Genomic DNA, 26091 nt, shown 5'->3' on the forward strand with positions numbered 1-26091 from the left:
TGCCGAAAATGCAGCGTTGATTAAATTTGACACTTCGTGGCCACCGGAGTTTGACACGTGACCACAGTTTGCGTTGAATTGCGGGTCATTATAATAATAATCATATGCCATTTAGCAGACGCTTTTATCCAAAGCAACTTACATTCATGTGTGCATATATTTTTACGTATGGGTGGTCCCGGGGATCGAACCCACAACCCTGGCGTTACAAGCGCCATGCTCTACCAATTGAGCTACAGAGGACCACATATACCATATCAACCCCACAATATCAAAGGTCATCGCTTGCTAAATCGAGGTCTGAGGTAGCAACGTTTGTGAATTGGACCTCCACTTAAGATGGCAATCCAACTGCATCCGATTTCGATGGAAAGTGGCTAGCAAGATGGCTGAGGGAGTAGTGGCGCAGTGGTCTAAGGCACTGCATCGCAGTGCTAGCTGCGCTACTAGAGATCCTGGTTCGAGTCCAGGCTCTGTCATAGCCGGTCGCGACCGGGAGACCCATGGGCGGCGCACAATTGGCCCAGCGTCGTCCAAGGTAGGGCAGGGATGTGGGTTCGTTTCCCACGGGGGGCCAGTATGGAACAAGAGCGTCTGCTAAATGATTAAAATGTAGAAATAACGTGTTTGGACCGCAGCTCATGTATATCCATATTCTGACGCTACAAAGTACCATGATGCAGTTCGCCAGTATCGCGATATGAGTGGCGTTGTCTCGCCCCTGTATTATAGCCGCGGAAACCCCCAGCGCTCTCCCTTTCTCAACATGGCACCGAAGGCGAAGAAGGAAGGTCTGTGAATCCGTACATTGTTTTCGCGTAAAATCACTTAAAAATGAAGAGCTACGCATGTTGTTTATACACGTATGCAAATGTGAATATATGTTCTTTGCAATCGTTGGACGTAACAGACGTACATAGTTATTTTATCTGTCCAAAAGTCGCGAAATGTATAAAGTAGTCACCGACTGTCTGGCGATGCTAGCTAGCTAGCCAGCCTGTTCGCTGGAACAATCGCTGCTATTTAATTCAGCGGAATACAATTTCTCACATCCATAAGTTTGAGCTAACGTTAGTGATTGCAGCCCTTGTGTGGTGTAAGTAATTTTAATTCGTCACGTTTTTTCTGTTGGGGCCGTCTTGACAGCGTGGCCGGTAGTAACGCCTCGATCACACCGACAGGGCCGATGCGTTTTGGTGAACCAGAAGTACGTTCATTTCCAAAGGAGCGTTGCAGAGACAGTTGCAAGCAGTTCTGCTTCCTTTGCTGCGTGTCACTCTTCCATATAAAAGCTGTGCTTTTATTGGCTGCAATGACTGCCAATTTAATTAATATTGTTTCACTACCAATATTAACTGGTAGAACAGAGTCCTCTCCTATATTAACTGGTAGAACAGAGTCCTCTCCAGTATTAACTGGTAGAACAGAGTCCTCTCCAATATTAACTGGTAGAAGAGAGTCCTCTCCAATATTGGTCTAAGGCACTGCATTGCAGTGCTAGCTGTGCCACTAGAGATCCTGGTTTGAATCCAGGCTCTGCTGTAGCCGGCCGCGACGGGGAGACCCATGGGGCGGCGCACAATTGGCCCAGCGTCGTCCAGGGTAGGGGAGGGAATGGCCGGCAGGGATGTAGCTCAGGTGGTAGAGCATGGCGTTTGCAACGCCAGGGTTGTGGGTTCGATTCCCACGGTGGGCCAGTATGAAAAATAATAATGTATGCACTCACTAACTGTAAGTCGCTCTGGATAAGAGCGTCTGCTAAATGACTAAAATGTAATGTAAAAATGTTTGCACGTCAAAGCAACGCACAATATGAAAGCATGCGACACAGCGACGCACTGTAACCTACTCCTCCATCACACCTAAAGCGCCATTGTGCTAAATGGAAGCATCTGGATGTGTGCAACCAGTTCAACATTCACTTTCTGCTACCATTTCTGTCAAGCCGTCTACGCATACAATCAATCCAACGAATGCAGAACACACTGCAACTGCCTCTGCAACGCAATGCTGCTGAACTATACTAAAAAAAACGCAGCATTCTATTGCAAACGAATGTACTTCTATGTTCTGGCGTACCATGACGCTGTAGGTGTGATCAAGGCACTAGTCTGGCAGATGAGTCGCAGTGGTGCAGATTGCCTCCCAATGAAATGAATGTACTTGTGCCGAAATGCATACAGTCTGACACAACCGGTGTGTCCAAGGCTTTAGGTATAGCGCTGCAAACTAGGTTCGATTTTTCTCCTAGCTGAACTCTGCTAGGCGACGCGAACATGCTGTGCTCGCATACATCATTAAGACCTTCGCTTGTAAATCGCGAAACTACTGAACAAAAATATAAACGCAAACATTTCTAAGATTTTACTGAGTTACAGTTCATATAAGAAAATCAGTCAATTGAAATAAATTCATTAGGCCCACATTTTTGGATTTCACATGACTGGGCAGAGGCGCAGCCGTGGGTGGGCCTGGCTCCACAGTGGGTGGGGCTATGCCCTCCCAGGCCCACCCACGGCTGCGCCTCTGCCCAGCCAATCAGAATACGTTTTTATCCCCACAAAAGGGCTTTATTACAGACCTAAGTACTCCTCAGTTTCATCAGCCGTCCGAGTGGCTGGTCTCTGACGATCCCTGTAGGTGAAGAAGCCGGATGTGGAGGTCCTGGGCTGGCGTGGTTACACGTGGTCTGCGGTTGTGAGGCCAGTTGGACATACTGCCAAATTCTCTACGGCATTGGTGGCTTATGGTAGAGAAATTAACATTAAATTCTCTGGCAACAGCTCTGGTGGACATTCCTGCAGTCAGCATGCCAATTACACGCTCCCACAAAACTTGAGACATCTGTGGTGTTGTGACAAAACTGCACATTTTAGAGGCCTTATTGTCCCCAGCACAAGGTGCACCTGTGTAATGATCATGCTGTTTAATCAGCTTCTTGATATGCCACACTTGTCAGGTGGCTGGATTATCTTGGCAAAGGAGAAATGCTCACTAACAGGGATGTAAACACATTTGTGTACAACATTTGAGAGAAATACACTTTTTGTGCATGAAAAATGTCTGGGATCTTTTATTTTACCTCGTGAGGCCAACACTTTACGTGTTGCGTTTATATTTTAGTTCAGTATATTATGACAGCAGCCTGACGCATCAAAAGTGGTCCTAGCTTAAATGTCCATGTACCAGAATTACATTTGTTTCTCAATTGTTTAAATTGACTGATTTCCTTATATGAACTGTAACTCAGTAATATTGTTGCGTTTTAAATTAAGTATAGAAGGTGTGTGTGATTTATTTTTATTTTTAAGCGATCAAAGCTTGATATGAAATGACCTGTAGAACTGATTCACAAAACCTCAACCACACCGTTTTACTGTTACCGTTGCATTACAAACGTTGCTCGACCTAAGCCTTGGACAGAGTACTGCACTGGTGTAGTTAATTTGCATTCTTGCCCGTGGTGGGGAAGTCTGATGCAGGTGTTTACAGCACACTGGCCGGGTAAAGACGAATTGGTTGCTTACTGCAATGCCGTGCTAATTATTTGGACATATGGATGTGTCAGATGTGTAACAGTGTTGTGATTTAGGATGACAAATTAATCTGCTTTAGTTTATAAACCCTCTTTTAACATATATCCCCCTGTAGCTGTCCCTGCCTAAACCCAGTTGGAACGTCTTATCTCCCCCTGTAGCTGTCCCTGCCTAAACCCAGTTGGAACGTCTTATCTCTCCCTGTAGCTGTCCCTGCCTAAACCCAGTTGGAACGTCTTATCTCCCCCTGTAGCTGTCCCTGCCTAAACCCAGTTGGAACGTCTTATCTCCCCCTGTAGCTGTCCCTGCCTAAACCCAGTTGGAACGTCTTATCTCTCCCTGTAGCTGTCCCTGCCTAAACCCAGTTGGAAAGTCTTATCTCTCCCTGTAGCTGTCCCTGCCTAAACCCAGTTGGAACGTCTTATCTCTCCCTGTAGCTGTCCCTGCCTAAACCCAGTTGGAACGTCTTATCTCTCCCTGTAGCTGTCCCTGCCTAAACCCAGTTGGAACGTCTTATCTCTCCCTGTAGCTGTCCCTGCCTAAACCCAGTTGGAACGTCTTATCTCCCCCTGTAGCTGTCCCTGCCTAAACCCAGTTGGAACGTCTTATCTCCCCCTGTAGCTGTCCCTGCCTAAACCCAGTTGGAACGTCTTATCTCTCCCTGTAGCTGTCCCTGCCTAAACCCAGTTGGAACGTCTTATCTCTCCCTGTAGCTGTCCCTGCCTAAACCCAGTTGGAACGTCTTATCTCCCCCTGTAGCTGTCCCTGCCAAGACCGAGGCCAAGGTGAAGGCCCTGAAGGCCAAGAAGGCTGTTCTGAAGGGAGTCCACAGCCAGAGGAAGAAGAAGATCAGGACGTCTCCAACCTTCCGCCGCCCCAAAACCCTGCGCCTCCGCAGACAACCCAAGTACCCCCGCAAGAGCGCCCCTCGCAGGAACAAGTAAGTCCTACACAACAGTAAGAATGCTGATAGGTCTGTACAGTAGCCACGTGTACAGACCATCTGTTGTGGACTCTTGTATTTTATTAAGTCGTTGTAAAAATTGCTGTCAGTGACATTTTACGGTTTAGTCCAGGTTAGTTTCTCTGCTCGGGGTGCAAATGATGGTAACAGCGATCAAAGTATGATATCCCATGATTCCATCCTTATAAACCACTGATGCACCTTAGAGAAACAGACTAAAACATAGCGGTGGGGCGCAGGACATTTGAATGACCATGAGTTTTCCCCCTCTCTCTCTCCTCCCCCTCTCTCCCCCCTATCTCACTCCCCTCTCTTCCCTCCCCTCTCCCCCCCCTCTCTTCCCCCTCAGGTTGGACCACTATGCCATCATTAAGTTCCCTTTGACGACAGAGTCGGCCATGAAGAAGATCGAGGACAACAACACCCTCGTCTTCATCGTTGATGTCAAGGCCAACAAGCACCAGATCAAACACGCCGTCAAGAAGCTCTACGACATCGATGTGGCCAAGGTCAACACACTCATCAGGTACAACACTACCCCTAACTAACCCTAACTAATCAGGTATGTAATATAATCCTGATATTAGACCATTACTAGCCTAAATAAGGTACTGACATCTAACTATTAGACTCAATGGGTACTGTCCTGCCTGCTGGTCTGACCTGGCCACCCAGTACATTAGAAGGTCTGGACTTAGTTAATGGCTACCACCCAGTACATTAGAAGGTCTTGACTTAGTTAATGGCTACCACCTAGTACATTAGAAGGTCTTGACTTAGTTCATGGCTACCACCTAGTACATTAGAAGGTCTTGACTTAGTTAATGGCTACCACCCAGTACATTAGAAGGTCTTGACTTAGTTAATGGCTACCACCCAGTACATTAGAAGGTCTTGACTTAGTTAATGGCTACCACCTAGTACATTAGAAGGTCTTGACTTAGTTAATGGCTACCACCCAGTACATTAGAAGGTCTTGACTTAGTTAATGGCTACCACCCAGTACATTAGAAGGTCTTGACTTAGTTCATGGCTACCACCCAGTACATTAGGTCTTGACTTAGTTAATGGCTACCACCTAGTACATTAGAAGGTCTTGACTTAGTTAATGGCTACCACCCAGTACATTAGAAGGACTTAGTTAATGGCTACCACCTAGTACATTAGAAGGTCTTGACTTAGTTAATGGCTACCACCCAGTACATTAGAAGGTCTTGACTTAGTTAATGGCTACCACCCAGTACATTAGAAGGTCTTGACTTAGTTAATGGCTACCACCTAGTACATTAGAAGGTCTTGACTTAGTTAATGGCTACCACCCAGTACATTAGAAGGTCTTGACTTAGTTAATGGCTACCACCCAGTACATTAGGTCTTGACTTAGTTAATGGCTACCACCTAGTACATTAGGTCTTGACTTAGTTAATGGCTACCACCCAGTACATTAGAAGGTCTTGACTTAGTTAATGGCTACCACCCAGTACATTAGAAGGTCTTGACTTAGTTAATGACTACCACCCAGTACATTAGAAGGTCTTGACTTAGTTAATGGCTACCACCCAGTACATTAGAAGGTCTTGACTTAGTTAATGGCTACCACCCAGTACATTAGAAGGTCTTGACTTAGTTAATGGCTACCACCTAGTACATTAGAAGGTCTTGACTTAGTTAATGGCTACCACCCAGTACATTAGAAGGTCTTGACTTAGTTAATGGCTACCACCTAGTACATTAGAAGGTCTTGACTTAGTTAATGGCTACCACCCAGTACATTAGAAGGTCTTGACTTAGTTAATGGCTACCACCCAGTACATTAGAAGGTCTTGACTTAGTTAATGGCTACCACCTAGTACATTAGAAGGTCTTGACTTAGTTAATGGCTACCACCCAGTACATTAGAAGGACTTAGTTAATGGCTACCACCTAGTACATTAGAAGGTCTTGACTTAGTTAATGGCTACCACCCAGTACATTAGAAGGTCTTGACTTAGTTAATGGCTACCACCCAGTACATTAGAAGGTCTTGACTTAGTTAATGGCTACCACCTAGTACATTAGAAGGTCTTGACTTAGTTAATGGCTACCACCCAGTACATTAGAAGGTCTTGACTTAGTTAATGGCTACCACCCAGTACATTAGAAGGTCTTGACTTAGTTAATGGCTACCACCCAGTACATTAGAAGGTCTTGACTTAGTTAATGGCTACCACCCAGTACATTAGAAGGTCTTGACTTAGTTAATGGCTACCACCCAGTACATTAGAAGGTCTTGACTTAGTTAATGGCTACCACCCAGTACATTAGAAGGTCTTGACTTAGTTAATGGCTACCACCCAGTACATTAGAAGGTCTTGACTTAGTTAATGGCTACCACCCAGTACATTAGAAGGTCTTGACTTAGTTAATGGCTACCACCTAGTACATTAGGTCTTGACTTAGTTAATGGCTACCACCTAGTACATTAGGTCTTGACTTAGTTAATGGCTACCACCTAGTACATTAGAAGGTCTTGACTTAGTTCATGGCTACCACCTAGTACATTAGAAGGTCTTGACTTAGTTCATGGCTACCACCTAGTACATTAGAAGGTCTTGACTTAGTTAATGGCTACCACCCAGTACATTAGAAGGTCTTGACTTAGTTAATGGCTACCACCTAGTACATTAGAAGGTCTTGACTTAGTTAATGGCTACCACCCAGTACATTAGAAGGTCTTGACTTAGTTAATGGCTACCACCCAGTACATTAGAAGGTCTTGACTTAGTTAATGGCTACCACCTAGTACATTAGGTCTTGACTTAGTTAATGGCTACCACCTAGTACATTAGGTCTTGACTTAGTTAATGGCTACCACCCAGTACATTAGAAGGTCTTGACTTAGTTAATGGCTACCACCCAGTACATTAGAAGGTCTTGACTTAGTTCATGGCTACCACCTAGTACATTAGAAGGTCTTGACTTAGTTAATGGCTACCACCCAGTACATTAGAAGGTCTTGACTTAGTTAATGGCTACCACCTAGTACATTAGAAGGTCTTGACTTAGTTCATGGCTACCACCCAGTACATTAGAAGGTCTTGACTTAGTTAATGGCTACCACCCAGTACATTAGAAGGTCTTGACTTAGTTAATGGCTACCACCTAGTACATTAGAAGGTCTTGACTTAGTTAATGGCTACCACCCAGTACATTAGAAGGTCTTGACTTAGTTAATGGCTACCACCCAGTACATTAGAAGGTCTTGACTTAGTTAATGGCTACCACCCAGTACATTAGAAGGTCTTGACTTAGTTAATGGCTACCACCCAGTACATTAGAAGGTCTTGACTTAGTTAATGGCTACCACCCAGTACATTAGAAGGTCTTGACTTAGTTAATGGCTACCACCTAGTACATTAGAAGGTCTTGACTTAGTTAATGGCTACCACCCAGTACATTAGAAGGTCTTGACTTAGTTAATGGCTACCACCCAGTACATTAGAAGGTCTTGACTTAGTTAATGGCTACCACCCAGTACATTAGAAGGTCTTGACTTAGTTAATGGCTACCACCTAGTACATTAGAAGGACTTAGTTAATGGCTACCACCCAGTACATTAGAAGGTCTTGACTTAGTTAATGGCTACCACCTAGTACATTAGAAGGACTTAGTTAATGGCTACCACCCAGTACATTAGAAGGTCTTGACTTAGTTAATGGCTACCACCTAGTACATTAGAAGGTCTTGACTTAGTTAATGGCTACCACCCAGTACATTAGAAGGTCTTGACTTAGTTCATGGCTACCACCCAGTACATTAGAAGGTCTTGACTTAGTTAATGGCTACCACCCAGTACATTAGAAGGTCTTGACTTAGTTCATGGCTACCACCCAGTACATTAGAAGGTCTTGACTTAGTTAATGGCTACCACCCAGTACATTAGAAGGTCTTGACTTAGTTCATGGCTACCACCCAGTACATTAGAAGGTCTTGACTTAGTTAATGGCTACCACCTAGTACATTAGAAGGTCTTGACTTAGTTAATGGCTACCACCTAGTACATTAGAAGGTCTTGACTTAGTTAATGGCTACCACCCAGTACATTAGAAGGTCTTGACTTAGTTCATGGCTACCACCCAGTACATTAGAAGGTCTTGACTTAGTTAATGGCTACCACCCAGTACATTAGAAGGTCTTGACTTAGTTCATGGCTACCACCCAGTACATTAGAAGGTCTTGACTTAGTTCATGGCTACCACCTAGTACATTAGAAGGTCTTGACTTAGTTCATGGCTACCACCCAGTACATTAGAAGGTCTTGACTTAGTTAATGGCTACCACCCAGTACATTATAAGGTCTTGACTTAGTTCATGGCTACCACCCAGTACATTAGAAGGTCTTGACTTAGTTAATGGCTACCACCTAGTACATTATTTACCCCACTGACACCTGCTGCAACAGACATGAGGTCATAATAATAATAATATCATCCTCCTCCTTCTCTCTCTCCCTCCCCCCCTCTCTCCCCCCTCTCTCTCTCTCCCCCCCTTCTCTCTCCCCCCCTTCTCTCTCCCTCCCTTCTCTCTCCCTCCCCCCTCTCTCTCCCTCCCCCCTCTCTCTCCCTCCCCCCTCTCTCTCCCTCTCTCTCTCTCTCCCCCCCTTCTCTCTCTCTCTCCCCCTCTCTCTCCCTCCCCCCTCTCTCTCTCTCCCTCCCCCTCTCTCTCTTCCCTCTCTCTTCCCCTCTCTCCCTCCCCCCTCTCCCTTCTCTCTCTCTCCCCCCAGGCCTGATGGTGAGAAGAAGGCGTATGTCCGTCTGGCTCCAGATTACGATGCGTTGGATGTGGCCAACAAGGTGAGATCTAGAGTAGAGCAGTATTATGACAGAAACAGCAGGCTCTGAATCTCAATACTCTACAAGACTCCTCTCATGAGAACGCGTCTCAAATGGCCCTCCGTTCCTTACACAGAGTTAGTCTACAAGACTCCTCTCATGAGAACGCGTCTCAAATGGCCCTCCGTTCCTAATACGGGGTTTACAGAACATTAGGAACACCTGCTGTTTCCATGAGACTGACCAGGTGAAAGCTATGATCCCTTATTGATGTCACTTGTTAAATCCACTTCAATCAGTGTAGATGAAGGGGAGGAGACAGGTTAAAGAAGGATTTTAAAGCCTAGAGACAGTTGAGACATGGATTGTGTAGATGTGCCATTCAGAGGGTGAATGGGCAAGACAAAAGATTTAAGGCAGTCCCGGTCGGTCTCGGAGGCAGTCCCGGTCGGTCTCCAAACATTTCTGTAAAAACCCAAAGATAAAGCCTTATTCCTATTGTTCTGTTAGTCTCGGCCTGATGGTTCAGCGGCGCTGCGCCAAGTAACTCTGCCTTCCCAGCAGGCCCAGAGAGCAAATCAAGTGCACTATAGGCCCACCGCTGGCCAATCGGATGGCTCAGATGACCGTGTCTGCAGTAACGTAGCAGGCGTAAAATAAAGCTACAGCAAATTTGATACTGTGAGATTTCAAAACGTTTAAAACCATAACTAAATAGAGACTGTCAACGAATACAGCAAAGAGCTGCTGTTTTTATGAGTGAGTGTTTAAGTTCTTACTCAGCGCTGTCAACACTTTGTATTCAACACTTTTATAAACCATAAAATGCACTTTCTTCCTATTTCCACTCAGCGTTACAACAAGTACTGCAGCAGTAATTGTTTAAATCTGTACAGACAGGACACTAGGCCATTTAGAGGAGACTACTGGAGAGTATTGAGATGCACCCATTTTGTTCACTGTCAGCCAATAGCGTTGGAGACGTGTGGTGTCCAATCGGACTGCAGGAGAGGCTCTGAGCAGATGATGAATGATTTAAATTTCTGATGAATACTGACAGACTCAAAGGAACCACTGATGCCAGAGACCACCTGCTTTGTGATGCTTTATAAATGCACTATGACGCCTTATAACAGTCCTATGATGCCTGGCTAACACCTGTCATGTCTGTTCCAGATTGGCATCATCTAGACGGCTGCTGGGGAGATGTACAGAGGAATAAATGTTTATAAAAACGCAACGCCCTCGTCTTGTCTGTTATTGGTTGGTTCTCACTGACAGTCACACACCCACACGCAGGGCTCCTCCTCATCAAACATGCTACCACTGGTTTGTTGCCGTAGGGCTGGCCTGCCCATCCCTGTTCCTGGAGACAAGACAGCCCAAAACCTACAGGAGGGTAGCTCTCCAGGAACAGGGTTGGAGTTAAAACCTACAGGAAGGTATCTCTCCAGGAACAGGGTTGGAGTTAAAACCTACAGGAGGGTATCTCTCCAGGAACAGGGTTGGAGTTAAAACCTACAGGAGGGTAGCTCTCCAGGAACAGGGTTGGAGTTAAAACCTACAGGAGGGGATCTCTCCAGGAACAGGGTTGGAGTTAAAACCTACAGGAGGGCATCTCTCTAGGAACAGGGTTGGAGTTAAAACCTACAGGAGGGTATCTCTCCAGGAACAGGGTTAGAGTTAAAACCTACAGGAGGGGATCTCTCCAGGAACAGGGTTAGAGTTAAAACCTACAGGAGGGGATCTCTCCAGGAACAGGGTTGGGGTTAAAACCTACAGGAGGGTATCTCTCCAGGAACAGGGTTGGAGTTAAAACCTACAGGAGGGTAGCTCTCCAGGAACAGGGTTGGGGTTAAAACCTACAGGAGGGTATCTCTCCAGGAACAGGGTTGGCGTTAAAACCTACAGGAGGGTATCTCTCCAGGAACAGGGTTGGAGTTAAAACCTACAGGAGGGTATCTCTCCAGGAACAGGGTTGGAGTTAAAACCTACAGGAGGGTATCTCTCCAGGAACAGGGTTGGAGTTAAAACCTACAGGAGGTTATCTCTCCAGGAACCGGGTTGGGCAACCCTGGCCTAGATGTTCCAGTGGAAAGAAAGGCAGGATTGATCTACTCAAGTATTTAAATATCATGTGACTCCACTATATCCGGGGGTTTTTTTTGCCCAAAAAAATCTATAAACCTGTTTTTGCTTTGTCATTATGGGGTGTTGTGTGTAGATTGATGAGGGGGAAAAAACAATTTAATCAATTTTAGAATAAGGTAATGTAGCTCAGTTGGTAGAGCATGGCGCTTGCAACGCCAGGGTTGTGGGTTCGTTTCCCACGGGGGGCCAGTATGAAAAATGTATGCACTCACTAACTGTAAGTCGCTCTGGATAAGAGCGTCTGCTAAATGACTAAAAATGTAACTGTGGATAAAGTCAAGGTCTGAATACTTTCTGAATGCACTGTATATATATATATATATTTTTTTTTTAGCACTGTATATGAATGTTCAATATGCGCAACAGGCTGGATAGTGAGGTGATTTTCCAGTCTCGCAATAAGCATGGTGTTTGTTGAATGACATGCGTACATGTCTACAACATGGTTTGAGAACATACAGATACATCTGTTTAAAGCAACAAGCAGCGTGTGGGTGCAGCATTTCAGACGGAGAAGGAAGGATGCAGCATTTCAGATGGAGAAGGAAGGATGCAGTGGATTGTCTCTAGTTCAAGGAAATTGACTGAAAAAAATCTCCTTGTCAGTCTGTGTATTGGAAATGTAATATTGCAATGTACGGCCAGCGTAGTGAGTAGCAACCACCGATTACAACTCCCAAATATTTTACACAGAATTATAGCTTTTATTGCGGGACTTTGCTGTCACCTCCCCACACAATCTTAATGTGCGTATTGAACATTCATACTGGACTGTAAAGTCCTGCAATAATAGCTATGACGCTAATCTCTGCGTAAACTCTATGGGATAGTTATCTGTTGGTGGGCTGAGGAGGCTAATGGCCCATTTCATGAGTGCGTACTCTGTAGTGAGCCTGTGCAGTCCAATATGAGTTCAAACGCCATGCTCTACCAACTGAGCTACATCCCTGCCGGCCATTCCCTCCCCTACCCTGGACGACGCTGGGCCAATTGTGCGCCGCCCCATGGGTCTCCCGGTCGCGGCCGGCTACGACAAAGCCTGGATTCAAACCAGGATCTCTAGTGGCACAGCTATGCAGTGCCTTAGACCGCTGCGCCACTCGGGAGGTTACATTGGTTAACTTTCTTTCCCTTTTGAAAATGTGGAGCGAATTGTTTTAATCCCTAGTTTAATCCCATTTTAGATGTAATTTTAAGGCAGCAGAATTAGAAAAAAAATTCAGGGAGGTGTAGGACTTTCTATAGGCACGGGATATGGTCAGAGGGGGTGTAGGACTTTCTATAGGCACGGGATATGGTCAGAGGGGGTGGTGAAACAGGTGCTGAGAGTGCCATCCGTTAATCCATCCAATCACCGATCCCGTAGAGGTTAATCCATCCAATCACCGATCCCGTAGAGGTTAATCCATCCAATCACCGATCCTGTAGAGGTTAATCCATCCAATTAACAATATAATAAGGCCTATAGCCATTCATCCAGTAAGACATCCAGCTTACACTCAAACTTCATAAACTACTTCTCTGCAAATGTTGTTGATCAGTACAATAAAATAAATCCCAAATGGAAACAGATGTTCACCCAAAACACCCAAAACAAGCTCAATATGCATTCACCTGTAATGTGAATAAGCCTACATCTTTATGTACCCAGTTTATCAATATAGTCTTTTACCATTCAAATAAATGACCATTATGTTGTTATATTGGTAAAAACTGTCTGATTGATTGTATGATTGATTCTAGAGTAATGATATTGAACTCAAGATGCCCAACAGAGCAGTAGCTGCGTTTATCAATTAGGGTTTAATGTTTTCCCGGTGTTTTATATAATGTTCCATCCCGAGAATAAATCATTTCTCTCTCGAGTATCTCCCGGTATTCCCACCCAAACCGGAAGGGTCATTCTAAAAGGATACAGTGCCTTGCAAAAGTATTCATCCCCCTTGGCGTTTTTCCTATTTTGTTGCATTACAACCTGTAATTTTAATGGATTTTTATTTGGATTTCATGTAATGGACATACACAAAATAGTCCAAATTGGTGAAGTGAAATGAAAAAAATTACTTGTTTCAGAACATTCTAAAAAATAAATAACGGAAAAGTGGTGCATGCATATGTATTCACCCCCTTTGCTATGAAGCCCCTAAATAAGATCTGGTGCAACCAATTACCTTCAGAAGTCACATAATTAGTTAAATAAAGTCCACCTGTGTGCAATCTAAGTGTCACATGATCTGTCACATGATCTCAGTATATATACATCTGTTCTGAAAGGCCCGAGAGTCTGCAACACCACTAAGCAAGGGGCACCACCAAGCAAGCGGCACCATGAAGACCAAGGAGCTCTCCAAACAGGTCAGGAACAAAGTTGTGGAGAAGTACAGATCAGGGTTGGGTTATAAAAAATATCTGAAACTTTAAACATCCCACGGAGCACCATAAAATCCATTATTAAAAAATGGAAAGAATATGGCACCACAACAAACCTGGCAAGGAGGGCATTAATCAGAGAGGCAACAAAGACACCAAAGATAACCCTGAAGGAGCTGCAAAGCTTCACACGGAGATTGGAATATCTGTCCATAGGACCACTTTAAGCCGTACACTCCACAGAGCTGGGCTTTACGGAAGAGTGGGCAGAAAAAAGCCATTGCTTAAAGAAAATAATAAGCAAACACATTTGGTGTTCGCCAAAAGGCATGTGGGAGACTCCCCAAACAAATGGAAGACGGTACTCTGGTCAGATGAGACTAAAATTGAGCTTTTTGGCCATAAAGGAAAACGCTATGTCAGGCGCAAACCCAACACCTCTCATCACCCCGAGAACACCATTGAAGCATGGTGGAGGCAGCATCATGCTGTGGGGATGTTTTTCCATCGGCAGGGACTGGGAAATGATGGATGGCGCTAAATACAGGGAAATTCTTGAGGGAAACCTGTTTCAGTCTTCCAGAGATTTGAGACTGGGACGGAGGTTCACCTTCCAGCAGGTAAATGACCCTAAGCATACTGCTAAAGCAACACTCGAGTGGTTTAAGGGGAAACATTTGAATGTCTTGGAATGTCCTAGTTCAAGCCCAGACCTCAATCCAATTGAGAATCTGTGGAATTACTTAAAGATTGCTGTACACCAGCGGAACCCATCCAACCTGAAGGAGCTGGAGCAGTTTTGCCTTGAATCCCAGTGGCTAGATGTGCCAAGCTTATAGAGACATACCCCAAGAGACTTGCAGCTGTAATTGCTGCAAAAGGTGGCTCTACAAAGTATTGACTTTGGGGGGGTGAATAGTTATGCACGCTCAATATTTTATTTATTTATTATTTCTTGTTTCACCATAAAAAATATTTTGCATCTTCAAAGTGGTAGCATGTTGTGTAAATCAAATGATACAACCCCCCCCCCCCAAAAAAAATATCCAGGTTGTAAGGCAACAAAATAGGAAAAATGCCAAGTGGGGTGAATACTTTTGCAAGCCACTGTATATTTCTGGATGTAATCTATAAATGTCTGGATGTGATTAGAGCTTTTGGTCGACATGATTGCGCCGTTAATTATCCAATAAAAGCAAATTATATTTAGGCTTCATCACATTACGACAGACAAACATAAAAGCCCATAGATGTAGCTAGCTATATAAAGCCCATAGATGTAGCTAGCTATATAAAAGCCCATAGATGTAGCTAGCTATATAAAGCCCATAGATGTAGCTATCTATATAAAAGCCCATAGATGTAGCTAGCTATATAAAAGCCCATAGATGTAGCTATCTATATAAAAGCCCATAGATGTAGCTAGCTATATAAAGCCCATAGATGTAGCTATCTATATAAAAGCCCATAGATGTAGCTAGCTATATAAAAGCCCATAGATGTAGCTAGCTATATAAAAGCCCATAGATGTAGCTAGCTATATAAAAGCCCATAGATATAGTTAGCTATATAAAGCCCATAGATGTAGCTAGCTATATAAAAGCCCATAGATGTAGCTAGCTATATAAAAGCCCATAGATGTAGCTAGCTATATAAAAGCCCATAGATGTAGCTAGCTATATAAAGCCCATAGATGTAGCTGTCTATATAAAAGCCCATAGATGTAGCTATCTATATAAAAGCCCATAGATGTAGCTAGCTATAAAAAAGCCCATAGATGTAGCTAGCTATATAAAAGCCCATAGATGTAGCTAGCTATATAAAAGCCCATAGATGTAGCTATCTATATAAAAGCCCATAGATGTAGCTATCTATATAAAAGCCCATAGATGTAGCTATCTATATAAAAGCCCATAGATGTAGCTATCTATATAAAAGCCCATAGATGTAGCTATCTATATAAAAGCCCATAGATGTAGCTATCTATATAAAAGCCCATAGATGTAGCTAGCTATATAAAAGCCCATAGATGTAGCTATCTATATAAAAGCCCATAGATGTAGCTAGCTATATAAAAGCCCATAGATGTAGCTAGCTATATAAAAGCCCATAGATGTAGCTATCTATATAAAAGCCCATAGATGTAGCTATCTATATAAAAGCCCATAGATGTAGCTATCTATATAAAAGCCCATAGATGTAGCTATCTATATAAAAGCCAATAGATGTAGCTAGCTATATAAAAGCCCATAGATGTAGCTATCTATATAAAAGCCCATAGATGTAGCTAGCTATATAAAAGCCCATAGATGTAGCTAGCTATATAAAAGCCCATAGATGTAGCTATCTATATAAAAGCCCATAGATGTAGCTAGCTATATAAAAGCCCATAGATGTAGCTAGCTATATAAAAGCCCATAGATGTAGCTAGCTATATAAAAGCCCATAGATATAGTTAGCTATATAAAGCCCATAGATGTAGCTAGCTATATAAAGCCCATAGATGTAGCTAGCTATATAAAAGCCCATAGATGTAGCTAGCTATATAAAAGCCCATAGATGTAGCTAGCTATATAAAAGCCCATAGATGTAGCTAGCTATATAAAAGCCCATAGATGTAGCTAGCTATATAAAGCCCATAGATGTAGCTGTCTATATAAAAGCCCATAGATGTAGCTAGCTATATAAAAGCCCATAGATGTAGCTAGCTATATAAAAGCCCATAGATGTAGCTAGCTATATAAAGCCCATAGATGTAGCTGTCTATATAAAAGCCCATAGATGTAGCTATCTATATAAAAGCCCATAGATGTAGCTAGCTATATAAAAGCCCATAGATGTAGTTAGCTATATAAAAGCCCATAGATGTAGCTATCTATATAAAAGCCCATAGATGTAGCTATCTATATAAAAGCCCATAGATGTAGCTAGCTATATAAAAGCCCATAGATGTAGCTAGCTATATAAAAGCCCATAGATGTAGCTAGCTATATAAAAGCCCATAGATGTAGCTATCTATATAAAAGCCCATAGATGTAGCTATCTATATAAAAGCCCATAGATGTAGCTATCTATATAAAAGCCCATAGATGTAGCTATCTATATAAAAGCCCATAGATGTAGCTATCTATATAAAAGCCCATAGATGTAGCTAGCTATATAAAAGCCCATAGATGTAGCTAGCTATATAAAAGCCCATAGATGTAGCTAGCTATATAAAAGCCCATAGATGTAGCTATCTATATAAAAGCCCATAGATGTAGCTATCTATATAAAAGCCCATAGATGTAGCTATCTATATAAAAGCCCATAGATGTAGCTAGCTATATAAAAGCCCATAGATGTGGCTAGCTATATAAAAGCCCATAGATGTAGTTAGCTATATAAAAGCCCATAGATGTAGCTATCTATATAAAAGCCCATAGATGTAGCTAGCTATATAAAAGCCCATAGATGTGGCTAGCTATATAAAAGCCCATAGATGTAGTTAGCTATATAAAAGCCCATAGATGTAGCTATCTATATAAAAGCCCATAGATGTAGCTATGCTGTCTTGGGTAAATTAATGAAACAGGCTACTGTAGGCTAATCTCTTTGAGTATGGACTGTATTACTGTACTATACTGTGTTATGGTCTGGAATGATGCACCTCGTTCAAACCATGAAGCTGGGAGAGAACATGCAAAGCTGGTGCATGACATGTGGCCTACAAAGTTACAATTATAGGCTAGCGAATTTGATTAATTTTGAAATATAATAGGGCCCATTTTACATGCGTATCTTTAGTAGGCTGACATACTTTTCCTAATATTAGCCTCTATTGTTGCTTCATTCCTTCCTCGCTTTCAACAGTTAAATTATAGTTTCGTTGTCCCCATTTTCATCCTTGTAATAAATAATATAGATAATAATATGAATAATATAGATAATAATATGAATAATATAGATCATAATATGAATAATATAGATAATAATATGAATAATATAGATAATAATATGAATAATATAGATAATAATATGAATAATATGAATAATATAGCACTAGAATAAGATGCAGACGGCTTTCACTTTACATGAATAATTAATTATGGTTATGGTCTAAAATGTCTACCACCATCACCATCTGGAGTTCTATTGGCTGCTGTATCACCATCTGGAGTTATATTGGCTGCTGTATTACCATCTGGAGTTCTATTGGCTGCTGTATTACCATCTGGAGTTCTATTGGCTGCTGTATTACCATCTGGAGTTCTATTGGCTGCTGTATTACCATCTGGAGTTCTATTGGCTGCTGTATCACCATCTGGAGTTCTATTGGCTGCTGTATTACCATCTGGAGTTCTATTGGCTGCTGTATTACCATCTGGAGTTCTATTGGCTGCTGTATCACCATCTGGAGTTCTATTGGCTGCTGTATTACCATCTGGAGTTCTATTGGCTGCTGTATTACCATCTGGAGTTCTATTGGCTGCTGTATTACCATCTGGAGTTCTATTGGCTGCTGTATTACCATCTGGAGTTCTATTGGCTGCTGTATTTAACATTCAGCAAACAAGAGCTTGCATCCCTCTTCAAATAGTCTATTAGTATAAGAAATTATATATATATATATATATTTTTAATTCCAGCAAGCTATTATAGTCTAACTTTTCCTGGGACTCCAAGAGCTAAGGAGCGTTTTTAAGGAAAGAGGCCAGCAGAGCGCAGATGCATATTGCGCAAGAGAGATGCTATTAGTTAAAAGCTTATGCATAACCCATCATTCATTAGCTATATACAAGGCTAATACTGCATTGAATGTATAACCTGGAAGAGTAGGCTAGGACGTGATCTATACATGCACACATCAATCTTGAACAGGATTATCTATTTTGGATGCAGAGAGTGCTCGCGTGAGCGCAAATTTTAAGCAACGATATTCGAGTGACAGGATGTTTTAAAGCTCTGCAGCTGCAAAAAAATGTTTAAATAAGGTGACCCCCAAAAGATGTGTAAAGATGCACATTCAGTCCTTATACTACTGTAGTAGTAGTAGTAGCTATGCTATAGTAGTAGCTATGCTGCAGCAAATGTAGGCCTACCTGTAAAGAGTTACGAGATGATACAGGTGAACTGCATTCCATAGAGCCCCACAGTGGAGGTGTCATAATACCCATAAAACCTAGCGGTCAAACAGGGACATGGTTCCAATCCTTTTTCCACCATTAATCTTTACCATAGGGGACTTTAGCAACACTTAAATAAAGGCTGTGTTTGATGTAGACTTACCCTGGCGTGACGTTTTGATAACCGTGTCAATCTCTCTCGGACAAGGTGACTTATCAAAATAAAAAAAACTGGAGGTTGTGGTGACTGGCCTTAAATCAAACCGCCACGCATTGCCCCGCTAGTAACTGGTCAATGAGTCACTAGTTGTAGTTGGTCACAGAAGCAGTTCTAACCTTCTTCTCCGGGAAGCAGAAGGGCGGAGGTGTGTGTTTCATGATTAACGACTCATGGTGTAATTGTAGTAACATACAGGAACTCAAGTCCTCCTGTTCACCCGACCTAGAATACCTCACAATCAAATGCAGACCGTATTATCTCCAAAGAGAATTATCTTCGGTTATAGTCACGGCCGTGTACAGTGGAGAAAAAAAGTATTTAGTCAGCCACCAATTGTGCAAGTTCTCCCACTTAAAAAGATGAGAGAGGCCTGTAATTTTCATCATAGGTACACGTCAACTATGACAGACAAATTGAGAGAGAAAAAAATCCAGAAAATCACATTGTAGGATTTTTTATGAATTTATTTGCAAATTATGGTGGAAAATAAGTATTTGGTCACCTACAAACAAGCAAGATTTCTGGCTCTCACAGACCTGTAACTTCTTCTTTAAGAGGCTCCTCTGTCCTCCACTCGTTACCTGTATTAATGGCACCTGTTTGAACTTGTTATCAGTATAAAAGACACCTGTCCACAATCTCAAACAGTCACACTCCAAACTCCACTATGGCCAAGACCAAAGAGCTGTCAAAGGACACCAGAAACAAAATTGTAGACCTGCACCAGGCTGGGAAGACTGAATCTGCAATAGGTAAGCAGCTTGGTTTGAAGAAATCAACTGTGGGAGCAATTATTAGGAAATGGAAGACATACAAGACCACTGATAATCTCCCTCGATCTGGGGCTCCACGCAAGATCTCACCCCGTGGGGTCAAAATGATCACAAGAACGGTGAGCAAAAATCCCAGAACCACACGGGGGGACCTAGTGAATGACCTGCAGAGAGCTGGGACCAAAGTAACAAAGCCTACCATCAGTAACACACTACGCCGCCAGGGACTCAAATCCTGCAGTGCCAGACGTGTCCCCCTGCTTAAGCCAGTACATGTCCAGGCCCGTCTGAAGTTTGCTAGAGTGCATTTGGATGATCCAGAAGAGTATTGGGAGAATGTCATATGGTCAGATGAAACCAAAATAGAACTTTTTGGTAAAAACTCAACTCGTCGTGTTTGGAGGACAAAGAATGCTGAGTTGCATCCAAAGAACACCATACCTACTGTGAAGCATGGGGGTGGAAACATCATGCTTTGGGGCTGTTTTTCTGCAAAGGGACCAGGACGACTGATCCATGTAAAGGAAAGAATGAATGGGGCCATGTATCGTGAGATTTTGAGTGAAAACCTCCTTCCATCAGCAAGGGCATTGAAGATGAAACGTGGCTGGGTCTTTCAGCATGACAATGATCCCAAACACACCGCCCGGGCAACGAAGGAGTGGCTTCGTAAGAAGCATTTCAAGGTCCTGGAGTGGCCTAGCCAGTCTCCAGATCTCAACCCCATAGAAAATCTTTGGAGGGAGTTGAAAGTCCGTGTTGCCCAGCAACAGCCCCAAAACATCACTGCTCTAGAGGAGATCTGCATGGAGGAATGGGCCAAAATACCAGCAACAGTGTGTGAAAACCTTGTGAAGTCTTACAGAAAACGTTTGACCTGTGTCATTGCCAACAAAGGGTATATAACAAAGTATTGAGAAACTTTTGTTATTGACCAAATACTTATTTTCCACCATAATTTGCAAATAAATTCATTAAAAATCCTACAATGTGATTTTCAGGAATTGTTTTTCTCATTTTGTCTGTCATAGTTGACGTGTACCTATGATGAAAATTACAGGCCTCTCTCATCTTTTTAAGTGGGAGAACTTGCACAATTGGTGGCTGACTAAATACTTTTTTCCCCCACTGTATATTCCCCCTCAAGCCGATACCACGACGGCCCTCAAAGAACTTCACTGGACCTTATGCAGACTGGAAACCACATATCCTGAGGCTGCATTTATTGTAGCCGGGGATTTTAACAAAGCAAATTTGAGGACTAGGCTGCCGAAGTTCTATCAACGACTGTTGTACTCGCGCTGCTAAAATCCTCGACCATTGCTATTCAAACTTCCGGGATGGTTATAAGGCCCTCCCCCGCCCTCCTTTTCGGCAAATCTGACCACGACTCCAGTTTGCTCCTCCCTTCCTATAGGCAGAAACTCAAACAGGAAGTACCCGTGCTAAGGACTATTCAACGCTGGTCTGACCAATCGGAATCCACACTTCAAGATTGTTTTGATCAATCACGCGGACTGGGATATGTTCCGGGTAGCTTGCGAAAATAATTTTGACGAATACACTGAAACGGTGACTGAGTTTATCAGGAAGTGTATAGGAGATGTACCCACTGTGACTATTAAAACCTACCCTAACCAGAAACCGTGGATAGACGGCAGCATTCGCACAAAACTTAAAGCGCGAACCACCGCATTTAACCATGGCAAGGTGACTGGGAATATGGCAGAATACAAACTGTGTAGCTACTCACTCCGCAAGGCAATTAAACTGGCAAAACATCAGTATAGAGACAAAGTGGAGTCGCAATTCAACAGCTCAGACACGAGACGTATGTGGCAGGGTCTACAGACAATCACGGATTACAAAAAGAAAACCAGCCACGTCGCCGACACCGACGTCTTGCTCCCAGACAAGCTAAACACCTTCTTTGCCCGCTTTGAGGATAACACAGTGCCACCGACGCAGCCCGTTCCCAAGGACTGTGGCCTCTCCTTCTCCATGGCCGACGTGATTAAGACATTTAAGCATGTTAACCCCCGCAAGGCTGCCGGCCCAGACGGCATCCCTAGCCGCGTCCTCAGAGCACATGCAGACCAGATGGCTGGTGTGTTTATGGACATATTCAATCTCTCCCTGTCCCAGTCTGCTGTCCCCACATGCTTCAAGATGGCCACCATTGTTCCTGTACCCAAGAAAGCAAAGGTAACTGAACTAAATGACTATCGCCCCGTAGCACTCACCTCTGTCATCATGAAGTGTTTTGAGAGACTAGTCAAGGATTATATCACCTCTACCTTACCTGTCACCCTAGACCCACTTCAATTTTCTTACCGTCCCAATAGATCCCCAGACGATGCAATCGCCATCACACTGCACACTGCCCTATGCCATCTGGACAAGAGGAATACCTATCACTGACAAATTGAAATGGTCCACCCACGCAGGCAGTGTGGTGAAGAAGGCGCAACAGAGCCTCTTCAACCTCAGGAGGCTGAAGAAATTTGGTTTGGCACCTAAAACCCTCACAAACGTTTACAGATGCCCAACTGAGAGCATCCTGTCAGGCTGTATCACCGTACCGCCTGGTACGGCAACTGCACAGCCTGCAACCGCAGGGTGGTGCGGTCTGCCGAACGCATTACCGGGGACAAACTACCCGCCCTCCAAGACACATACAACACCCGATGTCACAGGAAGGCCATAAAGATCATCAAGGACATCAACCACCCGAGCCACTGCCTGTTCACCCTGCTATCATCCAGAAGGCGAGGTCAGTACAGGTGCATCATAGCTGGGACCGAGAGAATGAAAAACAGCTTCCATCTCAAGGCCATCAGACTGTTAAATAGCCATCACTAGCACAGAGAGGCTGCTGCTGCCTATTGAAATCACTGGCCACTTTAAGAAATGGAACACTAGTCACTTTAATAATGTTTACATATCTTGCACTACTCATCTCATATGTATATACTGCATTCTATTCTATAATATTCTACTGTATCTTAGTCCATGCCACTCTGTCATTGCTTGTCCATATATGTATATATTCTTAAATCCCATTCCTTACTAGTTTTGTGTGTATTGGGTATATGTTGTGAAATTGTTAGATATTACTGCACTGTCGGAGCTAGAAGCATAAGCACTTCGCTACACCCGATATAACATCTGCTAAACACGTGTATGTGACAAATAAAATGTGATTTGATTTGAAGTGAATCGCCATTAGCTGGGTTTATATACTATATGGCTACAGTAGCTCATCACTCTCAAACACAACATGGCCAGTATTACTAATTACATTACTACATATAACTTACCCATGGAAGATGATGGATTCATTTAAAATGGTCTTGCCTGGCATGGATCCAAGTTGTCCGGAAATATTTTCACCAGAGACGTCACTAGGGAGGCTGCTATTCAGCGCGGGACTATGTCCCCCTAAACTATAAAAACACGGATACACACACACACACTGATACACAGACACTGACACACACACACACACACAGATACACAGACACTGACACACACACACACTGATACACAGACACTGACACACACACACACACACAGATGGGTAAGGGAATTGCTGTTACAAGAAAATGTTCAGAGCATCTAGCATTCTGAATCAGGTGATTCAATCCCTGGTCCTATCACACTGTCCAGTCATCTGCAGCAAAGAGAGATATACAAAAGCTCAAAATCACTCAGAACAGGGCTGCTCTATCCGTAGGAATATTATCTATCCGTAGGAATATTATCTATCCGTAGGAATATTATCTATCCGTATGAATATTATCTATCCGTATGAATATTATCTATCCAAATGCATCAGAATCTTTCATGGCTTCACGTTGAAAACATATTACTATCAAGTCTTCTGATTTTCTTTAGGAATGTTATATTTTTCAAAAAAACACAGTATTTTTCAGACCAGTTAGTACATACTAACAACACGCATAACCACCAAACCATACAGGTAAATTCAGGGCATCTAAGACAACCCAAGCCAAAGACAAATTACCTTAAATCTACAGTTTTATATAGAGCCATAGCTGAATGGAACTCTTTACCAATCCATATTTCTCAGGCAAAAAGTAAATCCACCTTCAAGAAATAACTAAAAGAACGTCTATGCGATAGACCATGTGACAGGAAATAGAAAGCATCAACTGAATGTTGAATGTGTTACCTGTCAGGTATTTGTAATTGTTTGTAATGTCTTATTAATTGGTGTTGGACCCCAGGAAGATCAGCTAATGTTACGGCGTTAGCTAATCGGGACCCTAAAAAAAATATTGGATTCACACACACACACACTGATACACACACACACACACACACACACACACACACACACACACACACACACACACACACACACACACACAGGGAAACGGCACATCACACACACCTACAGACACACAGATACTCCCAGTGTCTGTGTGGTCCTCTGAAGCTCAGCTGGTAGAGCACGGCGCTTGTAACGCCAGGGTAGTGGGTTCGATCCCCGGGACCACCCATACACAAAAAAATGTATGCACGCATGACTGTAAGTCGCTTTGGATAAAAGCGTTCGCTAAATGGCATATTATTATTATTATTATTATTATTATTATTACTAACATCACATAGGTACTCGCAGACTAACATCACACAGCAAGATCTCTCCTGATACTCTAGTGTAGCCGCTGAAGATGATGTCAGCAGCGTCCTGGATGAAATACTCTGAGACAGGAAGTCACGGTTCAGCGACAGGAAGTCACGGTTCAGAGACAGGAAGTCACGGTTCAGAGACAGGAAGTAGAATACAGCAAGGACGCCCTATAATCTGCTTGTGTCCTAAATGACACCCTTTTCCCTATATAGCAAGAATTACATTATTATGTTACAGAGCCTTCGGAAACTATTCAGACCCCTTTTGTTACGTTACAGCCTTATTCTAAAATGGATTAAATAAATAAAATCCTCATCAATCTACACACAATACCCCATAATGACAAAGCGAAAACAGGTTGTTCGAAAAATAGAATATTCAGACCTTATTCAGACCTTTTGCTATGAGACTCGAAATTGAGCTCAGGTGCATCCTGTTTCCATTGATCATCCTTGTGATGTTTCTACAACTTGATTGGAGTCCACCTGTGGTAAATTCAATTGATTGGACATGAATTGGAAATGCACAGACCTGTCTATGTAAGGTCCCACAGTTGACAGTGCATGTCAGAGCAAAAACCAAGCCATGAGTTTGAAGGAATTGTCCGTAGAGCTCCGAGACAGGATTGTGTCGAGGCACAGATCTGGGGAAGGATACCAAAAATGTATGCAGCATTGAAGGTCCTCAAGAACACATTGGCCTCCATCTTTCTTAAATGGAAAAAGTTTGGAACCACCAGGACTCTTCCTAGAGCTGGCCGCCCAGCCAAACTGAGCAATTGGGGGAGAAGGGCCTTGGTCAGGGAGGTGACCAAGAACCCGATGGTCACTCTGACAGAGTTCTAGGGTTCCTCTGTGGAGATGGGAGAACCTTCCAGAAGGACAACCATCTCTGCAGCACTCCACCAATCAGGCCTTTATGGTAAATACATTTAAACTAAGTTTTTCACAATTCCTGACATTTAATCCTAAGTATTGGACTGGCCATCACTGATCCTAACTGACCTAAAACAGGGAATTTTTACTAGGATTTAATGTCAGGAATTGTGAAAAAGCTGAGTTTAAATGTATTTGGCTAAGGTGTATGTAAACTTCCAACCACGGGGACTGTGGGTTATGAGTTAACCTGCGCATCACTATACCACTCTAGCAGTATAGCTATGTCTATATACAGTTGAAGTCGGAAGTTTACATACACCTTAGCCATGATTTATTTCAGTTTTTATTTCTTTCATCACATTCCCAGTGGGGACTTGGGTCAAACGTTTCGGTTAGCCTTCCACAAGCTTCCCACAATAAGTTGGGTGAATTTTGGCCCATTCCTCCTGACAGAGCTGGTGTAACTGAGTCAGGTTTGTAGGCCTCCTTGTTCGCACACGCTTTTTTCAGTTCTGCCCACACATTTTCTATAGGATTGAGGTCAGGGCTTTGTGATGGCCACTCCAATACCTTGACTTTGTTGTCCTTAAGCCATTTTGCCACAACTTTGGAAGTATGCTTGG

The 26091-nt window shown here is 43.1% G+C and overlaps 1 protein-coding gene and 1 long non-coding RNA gene across 2 annotated transcripts; both read left to right on the top strand.

Annotated features, from left to right (window-relative positions):
• Positions 1 to 457: 457 nt before the first annotated feature.
• On the top strand, positions 458 to 10551 carry LOC311100046 (large ribosomal subunit protein uL23-like). Its single transcript, XM_084140788.1, has 5 exons — positions 458 to 791; positions 4296 to 4476; positions 4850 to 5026; positions 9263 to 9332; positions 10488 to 10551. The coding sequence occupies exons 1-5, from the start codon at positions 701 to 703 to the stop codon at positions 10500 to 10502; spliced, it is 534 nt and encodes a 177-aa protein (XP_083996914.1). The 5' UTR covers positions 458 to 700; the 3' UTR covers positions 10503 to 10551.
• Positions 5871 to 6386, top strand: LOC311099341. The gene is made up of 3 exons (XR_014609720.1): positions 5871 to 5910; positions 6113 to 6238; positions 6321 to 6386. It is a non-coding gene; the product is annotated as an uncharacterized lncRNA (long non-coding RNA).
• Positions 10552 to 26091: the final 15540 nt, after the last annotated feature.

The sequence above is a fragment of the Coregonus lavaretus genome (genome assembly GCF_964263955.1).
Source record: "Coregonus lavaretus genome assembly, chromosome: 24".
Taxonomy (NCBI): Eukaryota; Metazoa; Chordata; class Actinopteri; order Salmoniformes; family Salmonidae; genus Coregonus; species Coregonus lavaretus.